At 40.8% G+C, this 23,257-nt stretch overlaps 1 protein-coding gene across 2 annotated transcripts in view; it reads right to left on the reverse strand.

The window, feature by feature from the left end:
- Positions 1 to 841: 841 nt before the first annotated feature.
- The window catches only part of RASSF3 (Ras association domain family member 3), a 97,975-nt gene continuing 75,559 nt past the window's right edge, over positions 842 to 23,257 (reverse strand). For both annotated transcript variants that reach the window (XM_065845322.2, XM_065845332.2), the window contains 4 exons: positions 6,992 to 7,099; positions 5,399 to 5,666; positions 4,210 to 4,325; positions 842 to 3,758 (listed from right to left, as the gene is read on the reverse strand). In XM_065845322.2, the coding sequence (XP_065701394.1) occupies positions 3,609 to 3,758; positions 4,210 to 4,325; positions 5,399 to 5,666; positions 6,992 to 7,099 (642 nt within the window). In that variant the 3' untranslated portion in view covers positions 842 to 3,608. The remainder of the gene's footprint in view (positions 3,759 to 4,209; positions 4,326 to 5,398; positions 5,667 to 6,991; positions 7,100 to 23,257) is intronic.

Below are 23,257 nucleotides of genomic sequence, written 5' to 3' on the forward strand. Positions count from 1 at the left end.
GAGGGGGACCGCTCCTCCCGGACTCCCGCCGGCCCTCACCACCCTCTTCCCGCCCACGGAACCCAGCGCTTACATGGCGGAGGACGGCTCGGCAGGGGGCGGGCTGACCAGCCGTCCCGCCGAGGAGGGGGCCGCCCGCCCTCCTCAGAGAGGAGCGGGAAGCGCGCACCTCAGCGCCGCCCGGGCGGGAAGCGGGAGCCCCCCCCCCTTTGCCCTTCCCGGGCAAGCGTGAGGTAAATATGGGAAAGAAACCGGTAAAATTCAGCGTGTGTGTGTGTAAATTGCAAAGCACTGGTTTTGTTTACCTTCACAGAATCACAGAACGTTTGGGATTGGAAGGGACCTCTGGAGATTACCTAGCCCAATGTCCCTGCCGGAGCAGGAACACCTAGATGAGGTTACACAGGAAGGGCGTTCAGGCGGGTTTTGAATGTCTCCAGAGAAGGAGACTCCACAAGCTCCCTGAGCAGCCTGTTCCTGTGTTCTGTCACCCTCACTGAGAAGAAGTTTCTTCTCATAATTAAGTGGAACCTCCTCTGTTCCAGTTTGAACCCACTGCCCCTTGTCCTTGTTGTAGTTGAGATTTTTTTTTTTCCTGTATTATTCTCTACCAAAAATCTGGAAGCACAATTAAAATCTATATACTGGGACCCATAAATACATATAGACTGGGACACATACACTGAAAATGTGTGTTGTTCCAGGCAAACAATTTATGCTTAAGGCAAACCGCATCCCCCCAAACATGGTATCTTGCTAACGAGGAAGCTTCATTCCACAAAGTAAACACGAGTTTCAGGTAACAGAAAGACAGAAAATAAACACACGTCACTTCACTAAGTATTGCTAACTTCAACTTTAATAATGGAACCATCACTTTTGCCATTTCAGTAATAACTTTAAGGGGAATAAAAACTTCCCTACAAAAATAAAGCTAAGCTTGTCAAAATTATAAATAGATAGTTTAAACCTTTTTTTTTTTTTTTTAAAGACATACAATTTAATGTTTCCCTGTGTTCCCCCTCCCCTCCCGCCCGTATCATTTAATCATTCTGGTACCATCATATAATGAACACAGTTTTGCAACAAAAATATTTGACAGTTCAATTTGATGCTAAAATTTTTAAAAAGAGAAAAAGTGACTAGGCCTGACCATTTCTCTTTAAATTAAAGCTGTTGTAATCGCCAGTGTGGAAAAAAAAAAAAAGGAAAGAAAAAAAGAAAAAAATCAAACTCACACACAACATCTTAACAATAATTAACTATGGACTAAGACAAAATTAAAATAGAAGTTTATTTTGGTCCCCCACCCCCATCCCTTCACCCCAAATCAAGACTCATAGTGCATACAACACTGATTGAGGTTTTTGGCTAAAGTAAATGCAGATGCACCAACTTAAAAGACTGATAATTTAGTTCAAGTAAAAACAAAATTCACATATTTTTATACTCCACTTCTAGACTCAAACAGTGTTTAAATCTGAGAAACAAATGGTTCAATATTGATAGCGATTATGTAATGATTACAGTGTTACAGGCAGATACATAAATTAAGTAGATGTTAACAGAATACCCACCAACATGCTGCTGAATTCGTAGAAAAACAAATTGTAACAAAACATAAAAGCATTCCCTGAACCATTATAAAGTGTCTCACTTGAGGATAATGTTACTAACTCACACATGCACTACAATGTTACATGTGAAATTAAAAAACAAACAACATATGCCTTATATATACTTCATAGTTAGTCCTACTCTTAATTTCTCTTAACATTATGATTGTCTCATTACGTTTGCAAATTCTTCTTATGAAAACAAATTGTGAAGAGATTTTTTTCTTTTTTTAATGTCCTACTAAGGAAAGGAAACAAAGGCACAATTACATCAAATTAAGGGGAAGAACAGAAGCATCTTGGAGTTTCACACAGTATCCATTAGAGGTCACCAAAGATTTAACAATTCCTTGGGAATTTAAAATGAACGCTAAGAGTGGAGGGGGAAAAAAAGCCCCACCAACTTCTGCTGCTCTTAAATCATTAGTACCCCTTCACCTCCCTACCCCCCCCAAATATAACTCATTTCCTCTCTGGCATTATGATGACTAAAGTATCAGTTACCCAAATCTGCCTCATGCTTTTATTGCACACCCACATCTTTGGTTTCTTTTGAACGTGCTTTTTTAGATAAATAACTCTGAAAGAACAACAATTATATTTACAGTAAAGTAAAAAGTTTTCTTGCTACATTTTTCCTACTTTTATATCAAGTAAATCAGCAGTCCGCAGAATTTGGTGATCAGTTTTTCAATTAAGAACTTAAAAACCAAAAGGAAAAAACCTTCTGAATTACTAAAAGCAAGAGTTCCTAAGCTCAGTCACCAACACAGCCAATGAATGCTAATTTTCTGCTAAGCTGGAAACATGAATAAGAAATTCTACTTTCTTTGCCTGACTGAGCCTTTAACAAAGAAGCAGAGGAAGCTATTTTTGTCTTTCAGATATGGTAATTCAAAAATTATCCAGCCTAAAAATGGATCACTGAGCCAGAGGGAAGATCTGACTTAAAGACCAAACACATCTGTAGTTATAGCTTATGTCTAAACACTTGCTAGATGGGCATTTCTCACAGAGTTATCTGAGACATTGTCCACTTTTCAGAATTCAAGTAAGCAGCCACCTTTTAGCTTTGCTGCAGTTTTCAAGCCCCCATTACAGATTTATGGAACCAGCTTCCCCAGTAGTGACTTTTATGTGCAGCTCCATTTCCATTCTTATTTAGCTTTTGCCTCATTCTTTCCCATTATTTCTATTATCTTTATTTCTTTTCCAGTGTGGATTTATGCAGTTAAAAAACCATAACACTTATTCACAATATTTGAACATCCTAAAACTTTAATCCTGTAAATTAGTACTTCAACTTTCCTCTGTATAAATACTATTTCCATTTAAAACCAGTCCTCCTGTCAGCTGCTAAAGAGTTCTCCTTCCTCTACTCTTACCTTCTTTCCAACTTTCTCTTTACCTTCTCCAGAAAGACCACTTTAAAGCCTTCCACAAATTTCACAGAACAAACCGCAAGCTATCATACACCTTCCATCTACAACAGTTCTCCCACAAATTATACAGTAACTATTTGAAAACAGAAAGGTAGTGCAAATCAATTTAATCTCAAAGATAGTGCTCCAACTAATTAACCCTCGTCCAGACGGTTTTATTCATTTTTTAAACCCATTAATTTGCACATCCTTACCTGTAAAGCTACCATTAAAGCAAAGAAGAAAAAAATATAAAGTCTTATTTCATAGCATTCTAGAAAATTGATTACAGTTTCACAGCTTGCACCAAGGTAACTTGGAAAACTCTCTAGGCACACAGAGGGTTGCAAACTGATGTACAAACATGCAGAATCCCTTACTTATGGGTGCAAGATGCTAAGTGACCTGGCTTATGGAACTAAGTCTATAGCAAAATTCAGGTACCCTGGCATCACAAAACAGTCTTCTGAATAAAGAAAACTACTCTCTGCTGCTCTTTGTACATTAGGTTTGGCATGCTATACTGACATTTGGTAGCGTGCATTTTTCCTGAGTGTCATTTGGCCCCCTTTTAACCAGGTTTCCACACCCCACCAAGGGCTTCTTCAAGTTTGTCTCTGTAAGCTGCATAACGCTTCTTTAAGATTTGCAGTTGCTCGTTTTCCTCTTTGTCCAGTATACGCAAGAAGTTTTGCAGTTCAGGAATAGTAAAAGCTTCCCACTAGGAAGAAGAAAATAGAAAAGGATGGATGAGATGAATAGAAAATACATAAATAATTTATGTGTACAGTATTTTTTTAAAAAAAACTTGGACACTCAAAACAATTTCAAACAGAAACAGTACCAGGCACCTTTCTTGCAAATCTCAGGGATCTCAAAACATTTTACTCTCTTAAACCGTGTTTTGTTCTACAAGTAACAGCGTGTCAGTCTAACCACAAATGACATATTTACAAAGGCACACAGTAAATATAATAGGAAAAAAAAAATCCGCTTCCAAAAAACAGATCATATTTGTTAGCACAGATCAAACAGGGGCCCACTCATCTATGAAGCTAAATCAACAGTGGCAGTGTTAGGTTAATGGTTGGACTCACTGATCTTGATGGTCCCTTCCAACCCAAATGATTCAACAATTCTAAACACACAAACCCAGCACGATTGTAACCCACCATGACTTCTCCAGTTTCGTGCTCACGTAGAACAAAACTGAGCATATCTGTTCTGGGGCCTGCTACCAAACGCAGGTAGAGGGGACGTTCTCGGTCCGACAGCTTGCATGTATAAACTGCAAAGGGATAAAAAATCACAGTATTTATCATCTTTACTAATGATGTTTCAAATGCTTTTGAATGATTAACACTAGCTAATGTTAGAAAATTTCAGAGATATGCATGTGTACCCACAAAATTTACACGTTCTACACACTGTCTACATACGAGTGTTGAGCAAATGAGTTTTAGAGAGAAGCTGAGCAGATGACTGATGGTAACAGCGCAACACCACATTCACACAGGAATGAAACGGCCTCTAGTCACCACAGTACGCCATCTGAATACATGCAGGGCAAAAAACACAAGAAAAGAAAAAGTACAACACAGATCTGTTGCTATAACTAAGCATTTAAGACATCAGAGCTGTGGTATCACCATTCTGATACCTTTTCCACTTAAAATCTCATACACAACGTCTAAAAGACAACTCTGCCTGCCTGGCATGGTTGGTGTGACTGACAGCCAGAAACCTCTGAACTCCTGAAACTGCTCTCAATGTCCACAGAAGAAGGCAGACTCTAAGTGCAAGAACACAATGTTGGCAAAACACACTTTTCACTAAAAATACCTTCTGCATCTTCTGGTATTTCTAGACACAATACACAAACTTCCAACAGCAGTCAGCACGCTGGGAGAGCCTCGTGCACTAGGTTAACACACATGCGTGCAATACACGTGCCTGTGATACTTGTCACCTCGAGCACCATCTGCCAATGCAGGGATTTCAGGTATCACAGAAATCCACCCTGTAACCTAATCTCAAAAATCTGCAGTAAATCAGGCTAGATGAAATTTAGAGCCTGATATGGGGGCATTTTAAATAAAATATAATGGACTGCAAGGCACAGAAGACCTGTGTAGATGGTTTAGTAGGTTACTTTGTCTTTTGTGAATTATCCTTAAGTATCCCCAGATTTTTTTACTCTCTTACATATGCTACTTTACACAAAGAAAAAAGATGAGAGCGCTCAGGACTGCCACCTCCACTTATCCAAGTTCTTCTACCCTACTTATTTCAAGTATCCTTATAACACAACTCCCTCCCCAAATCCCTTCACTAACAAAATGCCACAAGCCCAACTTATACCTTGGTCTTCCTTGTGACAGCGCTTATAAAGTGCAAACTTCGCAGGGTTGTCAGCCACGAAAAACTTCTTGAGCAAGGCCTCGATAACTTCACGAACAGTGTTGGTGCTGCTGATGTGCAGGGTGTTCACACAGCCGTCCGGCAAGTAAAAGGCAGTTTCATTATTGCTGTGAGTACCCCTGCCCTGGCTCTGGGAAGACTGCACAGTGATCGGTCTGCATAGTTCCATCTGGACTTTGATGAAGCCAGTGTAAATCCCATTTGCATTCTGCAACAGGAAGGAAGTATCAAACTGTTAAAAGTAGTAATGACCAGCTATGACATATTAGTGGACTGGGCGGATTAAAATGGGCATAGTGAACAGGATTTAAACACCACTGTAATACGTGATGTCTCATAGGAAAGATATCGTTTCAATAATTCAGATATTTATTCTTTTTGGTATTTCTGCTGAATATTTTATTTTTTCTTAATTATAACCACCGAATTCTAAGAATATTAGGATCTCATCAAACAAGAGGTACTACAAACTAGTTGTAAGTTTTCACATTAGGAAAGAACGATATAGTGAAATCAACCACTAACACACCTTTAATAACAGATCTTAAGCACACATGTGCTTTTATGTCCCACATATTAGCTGTGCTTATCAAATTAGTCTAAGGCATTTAGCTGATCAAATCCTGTTGCAAATCAAAAAGAACCAGAATAAATGCCAATCTAATCAACATTTCAAATTACTTATTCCAGTTGCTTCTGAAAGACAAAACAGTAAAATTGCCTAAAGTTTTCTAGCTTAGTAAGTTTTGATCAATCTGGTTTTAGGCATAGTAAGTCCCAACCCACAAGCAAACACGTAACAAAAATCTTTTTAGCACATACTTATACGGTTTAGGATATAATAGAATTTCAAAATTTCCATATACTATACACCCACAAGAATATGTAATGGATCAAAAAAATCTGGACAACACAACAACTGCATAACAGCTTGCCAGGCAGATAGATGTCAATTTTATTAGGATGGTCTGCAGTAGGCTGGACTGAGTCTTAGACCTGGTCCACAATATCCTTGGAAATGAAAAAATATATATGCATTCTATTGTCTGTGTTATGGGGGTAGGGGGAAGGAAGTCTCATGCTGAAAATCTGTATGAATGCAAATTAAGTCTACTACAATAAATACTACATGTTTTAATTTTCTCATTGGTTGAGCATCTTCATCAGAGAGATACCTGACAAAAAAATATCTACACAAACAGGATAAACATGTCTTTATGTTTACCAGCTGAGGTTCTCATCTGCCAAATTTACATCTTAGTGCCAACCAAGAGTTTATTTTAAACACACTTCAAATGACATATTTTTTACTACTACAGTTTATTTCAACCCATATAAAGAGAGCTATTTGGATACAAACATTTCACATGTGAGATTTAATTTCCAGATCTAAGAAAGAGCCTCTTTGAAAGCCATTAAAGCAGAGACAGTTTCATACATAAGATGCTGAGAATAAAGTGACTCATCATGCATTACAAAGCTACAGTTTGATTGCTCCTATTAAAAATTACAAGAATCCTATGCAAAACTTACCAAGGTCATCTTTAATTTATCAGTGACAGATGAATTATAGCTTTGTATCTTCTCTTTAACTTCTTCTTCACTGAGATAAGCATGAGGTTCTCTCTCCTTCTGAACATCCTTCAACAACAACAGAGACAGCAGTTTTAGAATACAAAATAAAAAACAATTATTTATGACTTTGGATATGAGAATTCTTTGTCCAAATGGTAATTACTCCACAGAGGTTCTACATCCAGTAATTAGCTGTATAGCAATATAAAGTCAAACAGAACACTTGAACTGAACGAAAACAGTAAAACCAACACACCCAAAGACACTTGTGTCTTTTTTTTGCCAACTGTTTTCATTCAAATATTTATCAGCAGTATGTAAACTAGTTCAGCTAATTTTATTGCTTGATTTGCTCATGTCAGTGCTATGCAATATTGTTAAGAATACAGTTGCAATTTTCATTAAATACTACTTGGGGCACTAATGGGTATTTCTAAACAAATGAAGAATGGACATGAAAATAGCAGTACGTACTAACAAGTAACACCTACAATCCTCATGTGTGCCAACAACCTAAGAGCACCCCTGCATGGCAACGTGACGGCATGTTACGCACAGTCACTGACTACTACATGAACTACCATAAGTAACTCCCTAGCTATATAATGTTACACCAAATTCGTATTTTTTTCCATAGAGAAGGCACTAACTATTAGATTTTTTTCAACTGCTGTTTTTACAAGCTTGCTATGGATTTTACATGAAACAGTAAAACCAATCCCTGGAGTTGGATTATATCCAAACAAACATTTGTTCCCAATCCGTATTCCTGCATACTAGCATTATAAATACACCCTGGGTTCTATCACTGGCACAAACGCCATATATAGTATGGAAGAGTTTCAGCCCTCAGCTTTAATGATTTAAGACTTCACTTAGAAAGGGAGAAGCTTTGAAGAAGCTTGTAGCTTTCAGAGTACATACATCTCAACACATTTCACCATACAGACAAAACACCAAGTTGCAGTGTTCCAGTCTGTCCTCACAAGCACATCCCAGAGGAGCTTATCCTAAAAATGGGTTTCCCTAACTTCAGTGGTCAGTCCTGTATCATGGCCTTTTAGACATCACTCAGCACACACCTTTGCAGGCACTTCGGTTTGCCAGAAATGACCCCAAAGTTGAGCACATCTGGTGTGGAAAGAATCTGCAGAACTTTTTCTGTCTCCTAATTTGAAACCAGCTAGTTTTAGCTCTTTTCAGTTTAGTTTTCCTTTTCCTATATAGTATTTTACTAAATGACATGCTGGAACAGACTTTTTTCCCATAGCTATAAAAAGAAAGGTGTGGTCTGAATGACAAACTGGAAGCCAGAAACCTTGAATTCTGATCTGGGCTCAGATACTGATTTCCTGCATAACACAGGGAACATACCTTTATTTCACAGACCAGGAAACCAAGGCAAAGAGGAACACCAGTCAAACACAACTCTCCTATTAGGTCCTTAAGCACAACTCTACAATTGTGCAGCATTTGGCAGAGTTGCCAGACCCCACCTAGTCTATTGCAAAATACCAAATTACTAAACGTTTTCAGAATCCAAGTCTCCATTCTCACTACAGAAATTAAGCCTTCTTGCCCTTCTATTTTTCATCTTCCCTGGCCCCCAAACCGCCATAACACAGACCGATAAAGCTTCATCTAAACTTCTCACCTCATCTCCCCAAAGGCCATTACAGTTTTGTAGTATTCTATCTGGGGGCAAATGAATAGTCCTAAAACAAAGCAGGCAGAGAAAAAGGATATGTAAGTAGTAATTTTTTTTTCTCTGAAACCAAATTAAGTGTTACTGCTGTTTTCATGCTTAAAATAATATAAATAGCAATGACCCATAGTTAAGAGTCTGGAAACGTGGGCACTCTCTATGTCGACTTCAAGTAATTCTGTGGGAGTGGGCAGAGACAACCTTGGCAGTGGATGTTGATAAGATGGGGAACAGTCTGCAGTCCTCTAGCCACAAAGGTCTGACAAAGCATTTGCCATTTGACTGACTTCAAGAACCCAAGCTTTAACTTGGAACATTCCTACTCTGTGTAGCTGCAGACAATCCCCTTCAAATGGACACCAGCCAACACCCAACTCTCAGAGATGATCATGTTGTGGAGTTCATCTCTCTCCAAGCTGATAACACTACTGATACTGTACTTCCAATAAAGGACACCTGTTTCAATATTTATCATTATCCTATTGTTATCTACTCTGCTGGACATACACAACACAGAATCATAGAATGGTTTGATTTTGAAGACCTTAAAGATTGCCTAGTTCCAACCCCCTACCATGGGCAGGGACACCTTCCACTAGGCCAAGTTGCTCCATCAAGCCTGGTCCTGCATGCAGCATCCACAACTGCTCTGGGCAGCCTGTTCCAGCACATCACCACCCTCGTGGTGAAGAACTTCCTCCTATCTAACCCAAATCTACCCTCTTTGAGCTTAAAGCCATTACCTCTCATCCTATCACTACATGCCCTTGTAAAAAATCTGTCTTCAGTTTCCTTGTAGGTCCCCTTAGGTACTGGAAGGCTGCTATGAAATCACCCTGAAGCCTTCTCTTCTGCAGGGTGAACCACCCCAAACTGTCTCAGCCTGTCTTCATAGGAGAGGTGCTCCAGCCCTCTGATCATCTTCATGGCCTCCTGGTGTTTTTGCCTGACTTCTTTGTTGGGATGCATCACTCCTGAGCTTAGAAGAGGTGATCCTTGAATATTAAACAGCGTTCTTGGGCTCCTCTTCCCTCCAGGGCTTTATCCCTAGATACTCTATCTAGATGATACCTAAAAAGATCAAGTCTGCTCCTCCTGAAGTGCAGGGTAGCAAGCCTGCTGTGCGCCCTCCTTGCTGCCCTATGGATCCTGAACTCCACCAGTTCATGGTCACTGCAACCAAGGCGGCCCTGGAGCTCCCACCAGCCCCTCCTTGTTGACAAGAACAAGGTCCAGCATAGCACCTCTCCTAGTTGGCTCCTCTATCACTCGGAGAAAGAATTTATCATCAATGCATTCCACGAACCTCCTGGATTGCTTCTGTCCTGCTGTGCTGCCCCTCCAACAGATATCAGGGAAGTTGAAGTCTCCCCATGAGGACCAGGGCTTCTGAATGTGAGGCTGCTCCTATCTGTTGATAGATGGCCTTATCCATTCAGTCTTCCTGTTGGGTAACCTGTAGCAGACCCCCACTATAATGTCACCCGTCCCTGCCTTTGCTTCAATCCTGACCCACAAGCTCTCCGTCACTTCCTCATCCATCCCTGGGGTGGAGCTTCATGCTCCTCTGCCTGTCCTTTCTAAAGAGACTGCACTTTTCCATTCCAACACACTGGTCATAGAAGCCATTCCACCACATCTCTCGTGATGCCAATAAGATCATAGCATCCACTATTATTAAGAGAAAACACTAACCAGAAATGAGGAAAACATCTTTCCCATGTTCAACCCTCAACCATTAAAGAAAAACAAACAAACAAACAAAAACTTTGCATTAACTTCTGTGCACCTTGGGATATTTAATAATTAAAAAACAAACACACACCCACCAAACAAACAAACAAAAAACCCACAAAAACCAAACCACCACAACACCAAACCAAAACCAACCACAAACACAGAGAAAGAAAAAGCTCAGTAAAAAAATTAGTCAGTACAAACAGCAACAAATAACTTTCTCCTATTTTCATATGGGCGAGTTTTCATATACATTTCTGTTCTCCCAAGAAGTCACATTTTTCTAGCAAAGTGACAGAAATTTGGTTAGGTTAGAAAAGGCAAAAGCCCATGAGATCACTCTAGTCCTAAGGACTGCCACGAGGCCAGGTACGATAAGTGAAACCCAAGCACAGCACCTAAGCAACCTAATTTCTGCTGGGTTTGGTCTGGTGATGCCTTGAGTCAGGTCTGTAACGTGTATTGGAGACGGTAGCACCAAACACTAAAATGGCTCTTGATTGAGCCAAACACATTTGCAGGAGTGAGTCTGAGGGTGCTAGAACTGACAGGAGCACAGGGAGAAAAAGGTGATGAGCTAGAGGTAGCAGCTCCATCGGGCTGGTGGTGTGGGGGGCAGAGAACCAGCTGGTGTTCAGAGTAATGCCGGTCTTCTCAGGTGAGGCTCTGCTACAGAGCTGCAGATCACTGGGCATCACTAGGGGAGATCATCATCCCTCACCGAGTTAGACATGATTCCCTACTTGAACATACCACTGGAATTTCCACTTTCTTGCACTGGCACCAGAGGCCAGGCAATTTTGGAAAAGCTTAATTCAGCACACAGAAAATGCAGAGCCCTGTTTATGCAAAAGCTGAGATAACCTTCTGTAGCATATTGGCAACAAATGCAGCTATAACTTGTTTTCTAAACGATCAAAGCCTGTGCCTCAATTTTAACAGCATATGGATTATGCAAAACTATGAACTGAATACAAAAAAGGAGTACTAGAATTAAAACATGAGAGGATAGACCCAAATCCACTCAAGAAAAATCAACAGAAAAGCTGTTTACTTCAAACATCATTTTCACCCCAGTCCACCATCCTTGATCATCAAGACCATGAGAGAGTGAACAGCGGATGATCAGTCACAGGAAAGGAAATATTGACTGAAGAAAATCTAAGCCCAAGAACTCCATGAATCAATCTGGAGATATTCTCCCACTCTCAAATAAAAGCTTAGAAACACTCCAGTTGCACACGAGGGCATATTACGTCAACCAAGCAAACAAAAACTTGTCCCTAGCTAGGCACCAGTGCCTACCAAAAATCCCATTGCTGTCACACGGACCACCATAAATCCCACACAACTGCTGTCAGGATAAAGCCAATGCAGGAATGCCTCACAGAGTTTATTATGAACAAGAAAGCCTCAGTCCACTATGATTCACCGGATCAGCTGCTCTCCGTGAGTACCATTAAGTAGCACACACAGATTTGAGGCACCTGTGTGTTTCAATTTTCCTAATTATACATAACCAACATGCAAAGAGATGCTGACAAGATGGTACACAGGTTTTTTTTTCCCCAACTTTCCTGCAGCTGAATTACTCTCAGTATACAGTGGCATTTAACCTTTGCCATACAGCTTTGGCACACCATGGTTTAAGTTAAAATAAGTCTTCTTTGACTAGCATACTTAGGCGGGTGGAAGAAGACTTGGCAAACTTAAGTCCCACAATTCTCTTATTACTTTCTTTATTTGTCATCTCATAACAGGTCCCACTAAAGATAAATTACTTTGCTAACTCTGCTTAGGTCCAGTGGACCAAATTCCACTTCATTATCTCACCAGGTAAATTTATTACCCGTAGAAGACTTTGAGGCATCCAACACAACAGCAGAGTAAGAGCAGTAATTCATATCTACCACGCTTTTACAGTGTGTTCACATCACGTTGTCCTGAAATGGCCACCAAGTAGTTGAAGTCACAACTTGATCAGAGTGGGACCACTGGAAAGCAACTACTCCAGCCTCAGCTGTTTTAAACAAAGGACAAAGAGCATTTCAGAGGTGAGATTTAGATGTTCCAGCCAAGTACATCTATCATCAGCTCTTGAGACAGTTCTGACTTGTCTCATGAGCAAAGAAGCCAGTCTGCATCACCTGGTGGCTCACCCAGCCCAGGACAAAAGCCTCCTTTTCCACCCATGTTCCCCAGGGATGCTCTGCAAGCCCTGGCACAGCCCCACAGAGCCAGTGCGCTGCTGGGGTGTGAGGGGCAGCGGCTCCAGCCACCCATCCATCCCCAGGCCAACTCAGACACAGTCGATTCATCTACGAAACACCCTGTGTGCGTGCCTCACAAAACTTGTAGGCTGGGAATTGCGAAACTGCCTTTCTTCAAAAGTTAGGCCTGGCGTTGAGTTTCCTAACCACAAATCCATGAGTACAACACAACAGTAGAGTGAAGTATAGGTGCAGTCAGTTTACACCATCTTCTTCTGCCAGTCAGGACTTAGATGTTGCTGGGCTTAACAGCAACACTTCTAAATGCTTGTGATTAAAAAAAAAAAAAAGGAATTTTCTCTACAAAACAATGCACAAACATTCCAGTGTTACTTTTGTGTCTAAAAAAAAAAACCCAAAACCAAAAACAAAACAACCAACAAAAAACAACTTCGCCAAATTATATTCTCAGTAGTGGTTGCCATGTCGTCACCCCTTCCTCCTCCCAGCCCAGTGAATGTGTTTTCCTCCTCAGAGCTCCTGGTCTCCTTCCATTCCCTGCTTCTCATGTTATCTGCTACATCATCAGCCAATCACAGATGTGAAAGATAAAAACTAATCTCTAGGAGTCCACCGAATACATCAGAATCCATATAGATGATATATCTGGGTCCAACACACTACTACTAGTCCTAGTCATTACATTCTGTAAAGATTATGCTGTCCTTCCCAACACTTAACAGTGCAAAGCACTGGTGGCCATTTGTATTAAAGCCATTCTTCAGGTCAACCAAAGCAGCATTTCTTTCTCAAATGAAATTCCTAAGCAACAGCTGCCAATGAGGGGGAAATGAGGCAAGTGATTTCATTTCCCCAAGGGGAATAGCTGGTCTTTCAATAGAGCTCATGATGCAATGCCTCTTCACAGTTGAGCTTCCTCTCAAAAAAAACAGTAGAAAATGTTTTTTTCTTTATTGCCTCCACCCCACATGTATATCTCATTTATTGTATCACACATGTTTAGAGAAGCAGCACTCTCTTTTTAACGTTTATGTCAAATGCAAAGCCCCCCCCCGTCCAAGACTAGTTCAGCATGAACCTTCAAGGAACACGACTAAAACTGTGCAGATTACACCTGAAATGAACTGCAAATCAAGCCGTAGTCCCTCAAAAAGAATCCCATCACATCCGGGACTTTCATGAAGTCCAAGTCCCACGGCTGCCACCAAACTCTAGTCCTGCATGCAGTAAGAACGCGCTAAGCTCAACAGTTAGCAAGCTATGGGATGAGGTCAAGAAAAAGTTCCACAAAGAAAATTCCAGAACCCTGAAGCCCATTTCCTCAGGATCCTTGCCTTGAGAGAGAGGCATGGCTTCCCCAAACTGCTACTATTGGTTTTTATTTATAGAGAAATCTAACAAGAAACTCTCTCTCTTCTGTTTAGTGCCCTATTTTCACAGAACTTATAGAAATTAGCATCTCTTAAGGAATGGGGAACCGAGCTCCTCTCAACATTACAGGTTGACAGAAAAAAGGAAAATAAAACAGACGGAAGGTTAACCCATCCCTGTGAGAGCTCAAGCTAACTTTTAAGCCATATCAGTCCCTATACCCTGCCCTCACATTTTATATTCATCCCACACATATAGTTACCCTTGATTCAGTCAGATGAATGAAGATGCCCTGATCTTGCTGTAAACTGTGGCCAGGAATAATTTCTGAAGTAAAGCACTGAGGCTTTGACAAATGCAGCCTAATCTACACTAAGAAAAAAAAAATCTGTCCTGTTTAAGTCATAAAAATTGCAGCTAAAGCATACTATTTACATCTTGTTTGCACTAAAGAAAGGATTTAACTAACACTGCTATCACATAATAAAAAAGCCTAGTAAAGACCATAAAAAAGAAAATAGAGAAAGGGACTTTTGATCTCAATTGTTGCTACTTCTACGAGCAAGAATACTCTTTCCTACAGCCTGCCAGCACTCCCACAGGAAAAACAGAAATTGAAACCTTGCAATTAAATTATTTTGAAACAAACATCTTGCTTCTTCCTCATCCTAACTCTGAGAGGAGAGCAGCTTTGCCAACAGCAGCAATCCCTCCTTCTGTTTCGGAGCAAGCCCGCACTCAAAAGATGTGCTTTTCCTTCATTTGAAAGCCTGAGAATGACCACGTAGAGCTGCTCCTGGTCATGTCCATCCACAGTCAGGTATCAGTAGTCAGAAAGGTATGGAGGAGATCAAACACGGACAGGGGTGGCAGGAAGAGGTATTAGCATCCAAGCATTGCACCTTCTCATGTAGTTGCACCTTGAAATGTTTGTGTCCTCCTGAATTGGGTGAGGTTGCTCTGCTCCCTGGGCCAGGGAAAGGAGAATTTTCTAACGGGACAGATGCAGGCAGAATAATCTCTGTACCTTCCTTAGTACCCTTTGCCTTGTGCACTCAGCGTGATCCAGTTCCCATCCCTGCCAGTGGCACACAGGGCAAGGAAGCAGTCTCTTTTTTAGAAAAAGACTTTTGTTTTTCTAAGCAGGTTTGTCTGACCTCAGTCTTAAATAATTATCCTGACAGAGCGAGTTCAAGAACAGCCTGCACTGTGCCCTCCTGGGGCAGCAAGGGAAGTGGCACCTCCCAGGCCAGGTGTGTGTGCGGTGCATCCAGCCTGGTATTCTGCCTCCCACAGCAGCTGAAATAGAGGCTATTTCAAGTGAGCACGTGAGCCCTTTCTGCAGCCTTTCTGCTGGCATCCACAAGCGTTGCAGCAGGAATTTAGAGGGCACCTCCCTTCCGAGCCTGTTCAGTGTCCATTTATGGACCTGGTGTCTAAGCAAGCACATAAACCCTTTTGAACCTGCCAATATTGCCAGTCTGTACACCTCCTGTGGCACCAAGTTCCAGAAATTCATGACTGCCATGTGAAGAAGTACTGCCATCTGCTTTAAGTTGATCTATTAGGACAGAAGGTAACTTCTGTCAAATACATTGAGCACCCCTTAATCCCAATATGGCAGGACCTGGCGAACCCAAGTTTCATGTTTCGATTATCCATCACTTTTGTAAACCATGATCATACACCTCCTTTTTTTCTTCTCCAAAGTGAGGGTCCCTGGACTCCTTAGTCTTTCCTAAGGTAGCTGCTCCATCCTCTCCACCACTCCAGAGAACAGTAACTAAGTGCAGTATGTCCTGCCCAAAATGTGTTGACCGGAGCTGCACGCAAAGCTCATAACATGGGTGTGAACTTTAGGTGCTCTTTGCTTATTGATTTGTAAACTACAGGTCACCAAAAAATCTTTACTTAAGATACCTGTGACAGAATGTGGTCTCTCTTCCAGGGCACTTCCACAGTGGTTTAAGAAATCCCCGTGCAACTATCACAGTTTATAATGTTAGCATAATTTTACAAGGTACAGGCATCCCAGTTAAAAAACACTTGTTACTTTCCGAAAATTTTCAGTTTTTCCCAAATACCATCACAACATGTGACTTGGCATGCTCATGAAAGCACTGAAGGGGTAAAGCAAAGCATTATGGCTCCTCTCTGATGTAAACACTCAAATGTTTATACGGTGAATATTTTTAAGTAGCAGGGAAACAAATCAAGAACTCTAACTTCCCTTTATTCCTTTTAACAAATTGTTTTCCTTCAAACAGAAGGAATATAAACAGTTAATGTTCAGGTATTGTGAAAGAAAGCCTACGAAAACAGATCTATTTGTTGGTGACATCAGCACTGCTGCTTAAGTTTCATTTAAGTTTATCATGACCTCACCTCTGAAAACCCCTAGTTACAAACCCTGTCATACCCTATATGGCTGTACTTTAACTACTGGCATGCAAACCAGCTTTAAAAAGCCAGTCATCTGTTTAAAGTGAAAACCAACTGTATGAAGAATAATATCTGGGGTCAGAATCTAATGCCAAGCCTCAAAGACACAGCAGGTTTTATGCAGATTTGTACTTTTTTTTTTCCATATTATGACATATTTTAAAAGCAATATGTTGCATGATTTAAGTAACATTTCACAGCCATTTCAATTTTGCAAGTTTCAGTAAAACTAGATGTGAGAAACATCACAAACAGTAAGTAACCTCCTTCAGGTTTCTTCTACAGAAAGTGTGGGAGTTTTGACTGTTGGCTATTTAAGCAGATAAGGGGTTAAATGAAGTAAAAATGGATTATCAGCCTCTTTGTGACCTGTACAACAAAACCTAGCTTTCAGCAGACAGCTAGGAAACAAGCTTATAAAAGATATCGTATAGAAAACTAAGTAGGGTATCTTGAAAAGAAGGTTAAGTATGGTCTGGAGCCTGAGCTATTAATAGAGTTAGCAATCAGACAATTAAGTAATATTAGGATATCACAGTATTTGCACATGACCCTGCAATGCAAGAATCCAATGTGCTCCATCTAACAGAAGGCAGGAAGAAGTTGTTTGCAACAACCACCCCCAGGTCTTCAAATGCAGCTATCTAGATTGTACATTAAAATTGGTGTAGGAAACCAAGTAGTTGCTCCTGGGGAAGCACAGGGCAGGAAGAGAAGCCTGATGCCAGACTAAGGTGTGAAGTCTTCTCTCCATGATTTTCAGCTCCAATGCAAGTTCAGCCCCGGGCCTGGTCTCAGCAGATGCTGGGTAACGTGCCAGATTTCGCCATGTGTGTCAAGCACCATTTTATCTTTAGGGAAACATTCCCTTCCCAGGTTGAGCTGGGTAGTTCAAACATTATGTCATCAAATTATTTTTTAAGCCTTCTGACAAAGCCTGCCCGCATCAAGATAAGGCAATAACTTCCCAACCAGGCCCAGCTTCAGGGCTGGTGTTAGAGATGGTGAGCCTGCACATGGCCACGGTCCCACCAACCATTTTTGTTTGGATTTGTTCTACTTGAAAGAAAAAGAAGAAAACCAAACCTCTTAAAAATTGCACAGTAACAATTCTCATCTAGGAAACATCACATAACACATTTGCTCTTTCGATATGGCACAACCCTGAGAGTTCTTCCCTGGTCATGGACACATGTTATTCAAAAAGATGCATAATCTCCTCAAGCAAATACTGACCATGGGAGGAAGTTCCTTGTTTGAGGAACATACAGTTCCCTAAAAAATTAAAGAAGTCACTGTTATTGTCTCTCTCTTGACCAACCTGGCTCCGATGCCATGGAGTCATAAAATAGTTTACGTTGGTAGGGACCTTCAAAGGTCATCTAATCCAACCCCCTCTCATATTTGAAAGTTTTCAGAAGGAAAAAAGCCCTCCTGTACCACACATGCATCATAAAACCCCACAAAATTTAGGAACTACAGCTACCTACTTTTCAAATAAAATCTGCATTTTAAAGGCCTCAAAAGCCTATAACAGTAACTTTGAGGGGGGGAAGTTAAAAGTTGTAAGCAATCACTGGTATCTGTAGTAAACAGACATCCTCTAAGCCACAGAATCCAAATTATCTTCTTTATACGTTTAATATAATCAAAATAAAACCATCATATGCATTTACAGTCAACTTATATAATGTGACTGCTGTTTTATATACACACGTATCAAATGATAAGAGCTAAAAAACTTAATACAGTTTTCAGCGACTGCAGCTCTCCTTCAACAGAGTACGCTAGGTTTCATTAAATAAGCCCACAGGAAATAGTTTTATGCCAACGTTACCTCTCTCACTGCACTTTGTGTAATTAACACTCTACATAGCTTCCACAGAAATATTAAAAAAGGAACCAGTCTCTTCAAAGAAGCATCCAAATTGGATATTTCACAAAGTGCAGACAAAAGGAGGCACCCCTGTGTCTAGCCCGCATGAAGGGTTTCCTTCTCCTTTTACACTACAGAAAATTTATATCACCCGGCACAATTTCATTAACAGTTAATACTGTACAGTCTTGATATTAGCATGTTTTATTAAAAATAGGGTAATATCCAGAAGACATTTCTGAAGCAGCACATTACAGTTATTAGTTTTACCTATTACTGCCAAAACTGGTCTGGCAAAAATTCAGTTTAGTATTTCAGGTAAGAAAAAAGGAGAGGGGCCAAGCCAGGTGACCATCTCAGCACCACCACCGTGTACTGCTATAGCCTAAACTTACATTTACCTTAATGATAGGATTTTACCTCTCTTATATACCCAGCCTTAAGAGGTAAAATGCTGAAAAATAGATACCAGTGCCCTGCAGTCAATTATCTACCTCAAGCCTGCAAGAAAACGAAATTTTTTGGTTCTTTCCCCGCCTTGGTTCAATATGACTGGAGTTCCCATTTGAACTCTCTAAAACTTCAGAGCTCAGATTTGTCCGCTGTTCCAACATGAAGGAAAATAAAGAAAAGGCTTGAACCAGTCTTTGACCTGACTTTGCTGCAACTCCCTGGTTTAAGTTATTCTTCTCCTCTTGCAGATGATGAATGCAGTTGAGGGGCTTAGATGAGAAGAAACTGGCAAAGGCCATGGGCTACTGGACCCTGGCCATCCAGCCCCCTGCCACAGCAGTTCACTGTGGCATCCCAGTGACCTCAGGCTCACACTGGTAAGGTGGGACTCCATCCTCCGATCTCTGCATCACGAGGAAACTGAGCAACCAATTCAACACAATTATGCCTTGAATAAACTCATCAGCATGGTAATAACAACCTGATTTTTGAAGGGTTTCAATCCCTTGTTTTTCTCCACCCTATTTTTATTACTCACACATACATTTAAACAGGCTACCAAGCACTTCAGCTGTGAGCAGAGTGGGACTGACAGAAGGACAAGTTTTGAAGAAACTCATATGTTCTCTAAAAAGGAAAACTAAACACACTACTAACATTATGAAAATGGAAAACTGCCACCAACTTATTTGCCTCAACCCTTTTTGCAAAATTACATTTGCTGCCTAGTTTCAATATGAATTTGTTTTCCAGAATATACACACACATTTATTTCTCACAAATGAACCCATATGCCTCGAGTTGTAGACATCCACGCTGGGACAACTTAAAATATTATTGCTTTTAGCTGTATGCCTGCTTCTCTTCTAGATGCTACTGCTGCCTCAGAAACCAGTGTCAGCTGTCACAGTCCTTGTCCAGCAACAGACTCACTATCAGGCTGCAGATGACTTCTACAAATGCAGGAGGCTCCTTTCTTAACTAGGATAAGCATAGTATTTTTTCTTTTTGCAGGTGAAAGGGAGCTGGATAAATAAATTGAAAACAAAAGAACTAGCAAAATGAAGTGAGGGGTTGTATTTCTGTACAGGTTAAAAAGGGCCACAGATTATACAAATAACCTTTAAACAAAATATGCAGCATAAGAGAACTACGGTACAATAAACACTTTACCACAGAGGTCCCAACATATCCAAACACTGTGCTAGCCTGGTGCCAGCCATCAGCAGACAGTTTACACCCCAACATCTCCAGCCATGATGGGAGTACGTTGCTCCCTCCAGATTTACTCACCACCTCTGTCTTAGGGCAGACAATTCTGTAGCAGTGAGTCCCTTCAGAATTACACTGCAATTGTTACAATCAGACTTGATTTTTTTTCTTTTAATGACATCAATAAAAAAGTGGGGTGATACCAATGTTATTTAGATCAACACTGGCAGGATGCAGTGGAGAACAGAGTAGGAGATCACAATGCATAGACTTTCAAGGGAGGTGTGAACACAATACTTCAGAACACGGTTAATGAGTATCCCACTGGAAAAGCTGGATAAACAAACTTTTCTTCTGAGGAAAGGTCAGGAGAACAGCAATTAGGCTGCACTGGAGAAAAGGGCTTGCTTGCTTACAACCTGCGTCATGGCCCGACTCCAAACACAAGTTATTTTGCCATGCTGGAGAATGGCCACCAGGAAACCAGAGAAGGGGGAAAAAGATTACATGCTTTTGTTCTTAAGCAGCGAATGGGAGAACGTGTTGATTTTACAACAAAAAGTTCAAAAGTTGTTCTTTTTTCTTTCCAAACAGCAATTTCCCTGACTTTATGGGCAGGATGTGACAGGCACAAGGAAACGCTGCTGCTACTCCACCTTTCCTTATGCCCAACTTCTACTTCAGGAAATGTAATTACGAAGTTTATACGGCATGAGATCTGCTAGACCTGATACGCATTTCAGGTGGAATGAGAAGAAAGCCTACTAGAATTTTTCATAAAAAAAACCCTACCCTTGATAACATTAAAGAGAATAGGGAGAATTGGTACCCACCGCACCCTCTGAAAACACTCTCATAAGATGGGACACATTAAAAAGGACAAGTCACCTCCTGGACAAACATGGGATAAGCTGAGAATAGTAAAAAGTTTCCTCAAATAAAAAACAAATGCTGCAAAGCAAACCCACAAGTTAATTGCCTTTTAATAAAAGTCCCTGAAATACTCTTGTTTATGTTTCCTGTGTTTTAACAGAAAACACTAAGAACCTTGATGTTTAATACATGTTTTTAGGGGGCAAAATAAAGCAAGCAACCTGATATCAACTCCATTTTGACATGGGATTAAAATGAAAGTTAAAAAACAAACACAACAACAGCACCCAGCACCTGAAATTCAACCAAATTTTGTTCATGTAACCTGATTATGAAAACTCTTCAAATTAACAAATGTCACAGGTTCATTAAAAAAACTCTTCTGTAATGACCAGTTGCACGGGATTGGGAAGGGGGAGAGGAACACGCTGCTGTTTCCTACGCTGCATCCTGGCCATGTAACAGTATATTATACTGCAAGACACAAGGAGCAGACCTGTAAACTGCAAGCAACAGAACAGTGCAGAGAAGGTATTCAGGTTTCTGTTTTCTAAAAGGTGTTAATTTAGCACCCAAACAGTCATTTCCATCTCACCAACTTGAACTACGAATGTGAAAAGTTACAGTACCACAGTAAAAAGTGCCACCCCTTTGCACATAAACAAGGCATCCCTGAGCCTAAGAAAGCTCTCAAGATGGCAGAGCCTGGTCCTTGATTATTAGGGCCATTCATTAGTAAGTCCTAATGAAATCGGTAGAGTTATTTATTAGGGCAAATAGTAAATCTTAATGAAATCAATGTAGTTACTTACGTAAGCTCTATAAACATACCAAGGTGACATACACTGATGCTCATGTGTGCACACACAGAGTAAAGATATGTTTGTAGAAAAAATAACATGTCAAAGTGTGGAAGCACGGGGACTTAAAGGGAGCTTACTACGTGCTTCTAAGAAAATGTTTTTAATGATGCAAAGTGGGAAGAAGCCAGCCACAGCTGGTTGTGATCATATAAAATCAGCATTTCAGAAAAAGAGCAGAGACAATCTGAACAAGCAAACTACAAAGGATGCAAGTGATCCTAAGAAAAGATAATACTGTGGGGTGTACAACTTGAGATCCTACCACACCTCCTGGTTTTGCTTCAGTAAGCTGCATTTTGTTTATACTTTCTCCACCTAGTGCATTTTACTAATTTACATTACTGGAAAAGTAACAAAAGCCCCAAACATCTTACAGGCTTAACCAGGCTAGGAAATACCACATTTCTATTAAGTCATTAGAAGCTTAGTCCTCTCCTAAGGAAAGACACTGATTAAAACCAGCAACACTTGATGTTACTGTTAACATATGGAGTGTGTGCTCTCCCCTCTTTGTACTCCTAAGCAGTTTTACATGGCCACATAATTGTACTAGAAATGAAGCACACCTGCTTCCAGCCACCCTCCCACACAGACACACCGTGTTTTGGGTCATACAGCCCACACACAGGACAGACAAGGAGTCTGCTCTGGGATGTAGCTTCCCAAAACACCCTTTGCACCCAGTAGAGGGGCAAGCGCTGACTGGACCCTCCATTGCAGCTGCCAGTCTCAGCTCCGTGCCCCAAGCCACAAAGGATGAAGCTGGGCAAGGAATATTTACATTTTCAGACAGAATCAGCCCTACTAAATGCCAGTTACGGAGCTGCACTGCTTCCCTGCTCCACACATCTCGGGATTCCATCACCCACCGCTGTTTGTTTTTCCTGCCCATGCAGGACACCTGCACCCAAACCGATCTCAAACCACTTTGAAGGGAATTCGTATGCACGTCAACAGGCATGCGTAATGCTGTCGAGGAGTCATGCCCTTGTTTTAGTTAGTTCAGTCCTGTCAATAAAATAGGTAACAGTAACTTTCACCACAGAAATGGATTCTTTTATATCTTACTAATACATGATGGGTAGATGACCAACTGACTGCTATAACTGGTGGCAAGTCTGGGAGCTGGTGCATAGACAAGCACCAGCCCTTTGCGGTCTCCTGCCCACAAACCGAGAGCATTGAACATCCTCATAATCATGCTCCTACCCTCTCTGGGATCTTTTTTGCAAACTACTACTGGTTAAGGGAATCATTTGCCAGCACAACTGGAGATTCCTGGGAATGTTTTGCAAATCAGCTGTAAACAGGAGGCTTAGCAAACCCTTTCTACAACATTACACATAACAAGGAAACATTCTCTCTACACCCATAACCTCAGCATTCTTGCGTTTCAGTTTACAGTAAGTCCCATATATCTGTTTAACAGGACGTTTTGAAATACTATGGTATCAGGAACAT

Source organism: Patagioenas fasciata, chromosome 1 (assembly GCF_037038585.1).
Source record: "Patagioenas fasciata isolate bPatFas1 chromosome 1, bPatFas1.hap1, whole genome shotgun sequence".
Lineage (NCBI taxonomy): Eukaryota > Metazoa > Chordata > Aves > Columbiformes > Columbidae > Patagioenas > Patagioenas fasciata.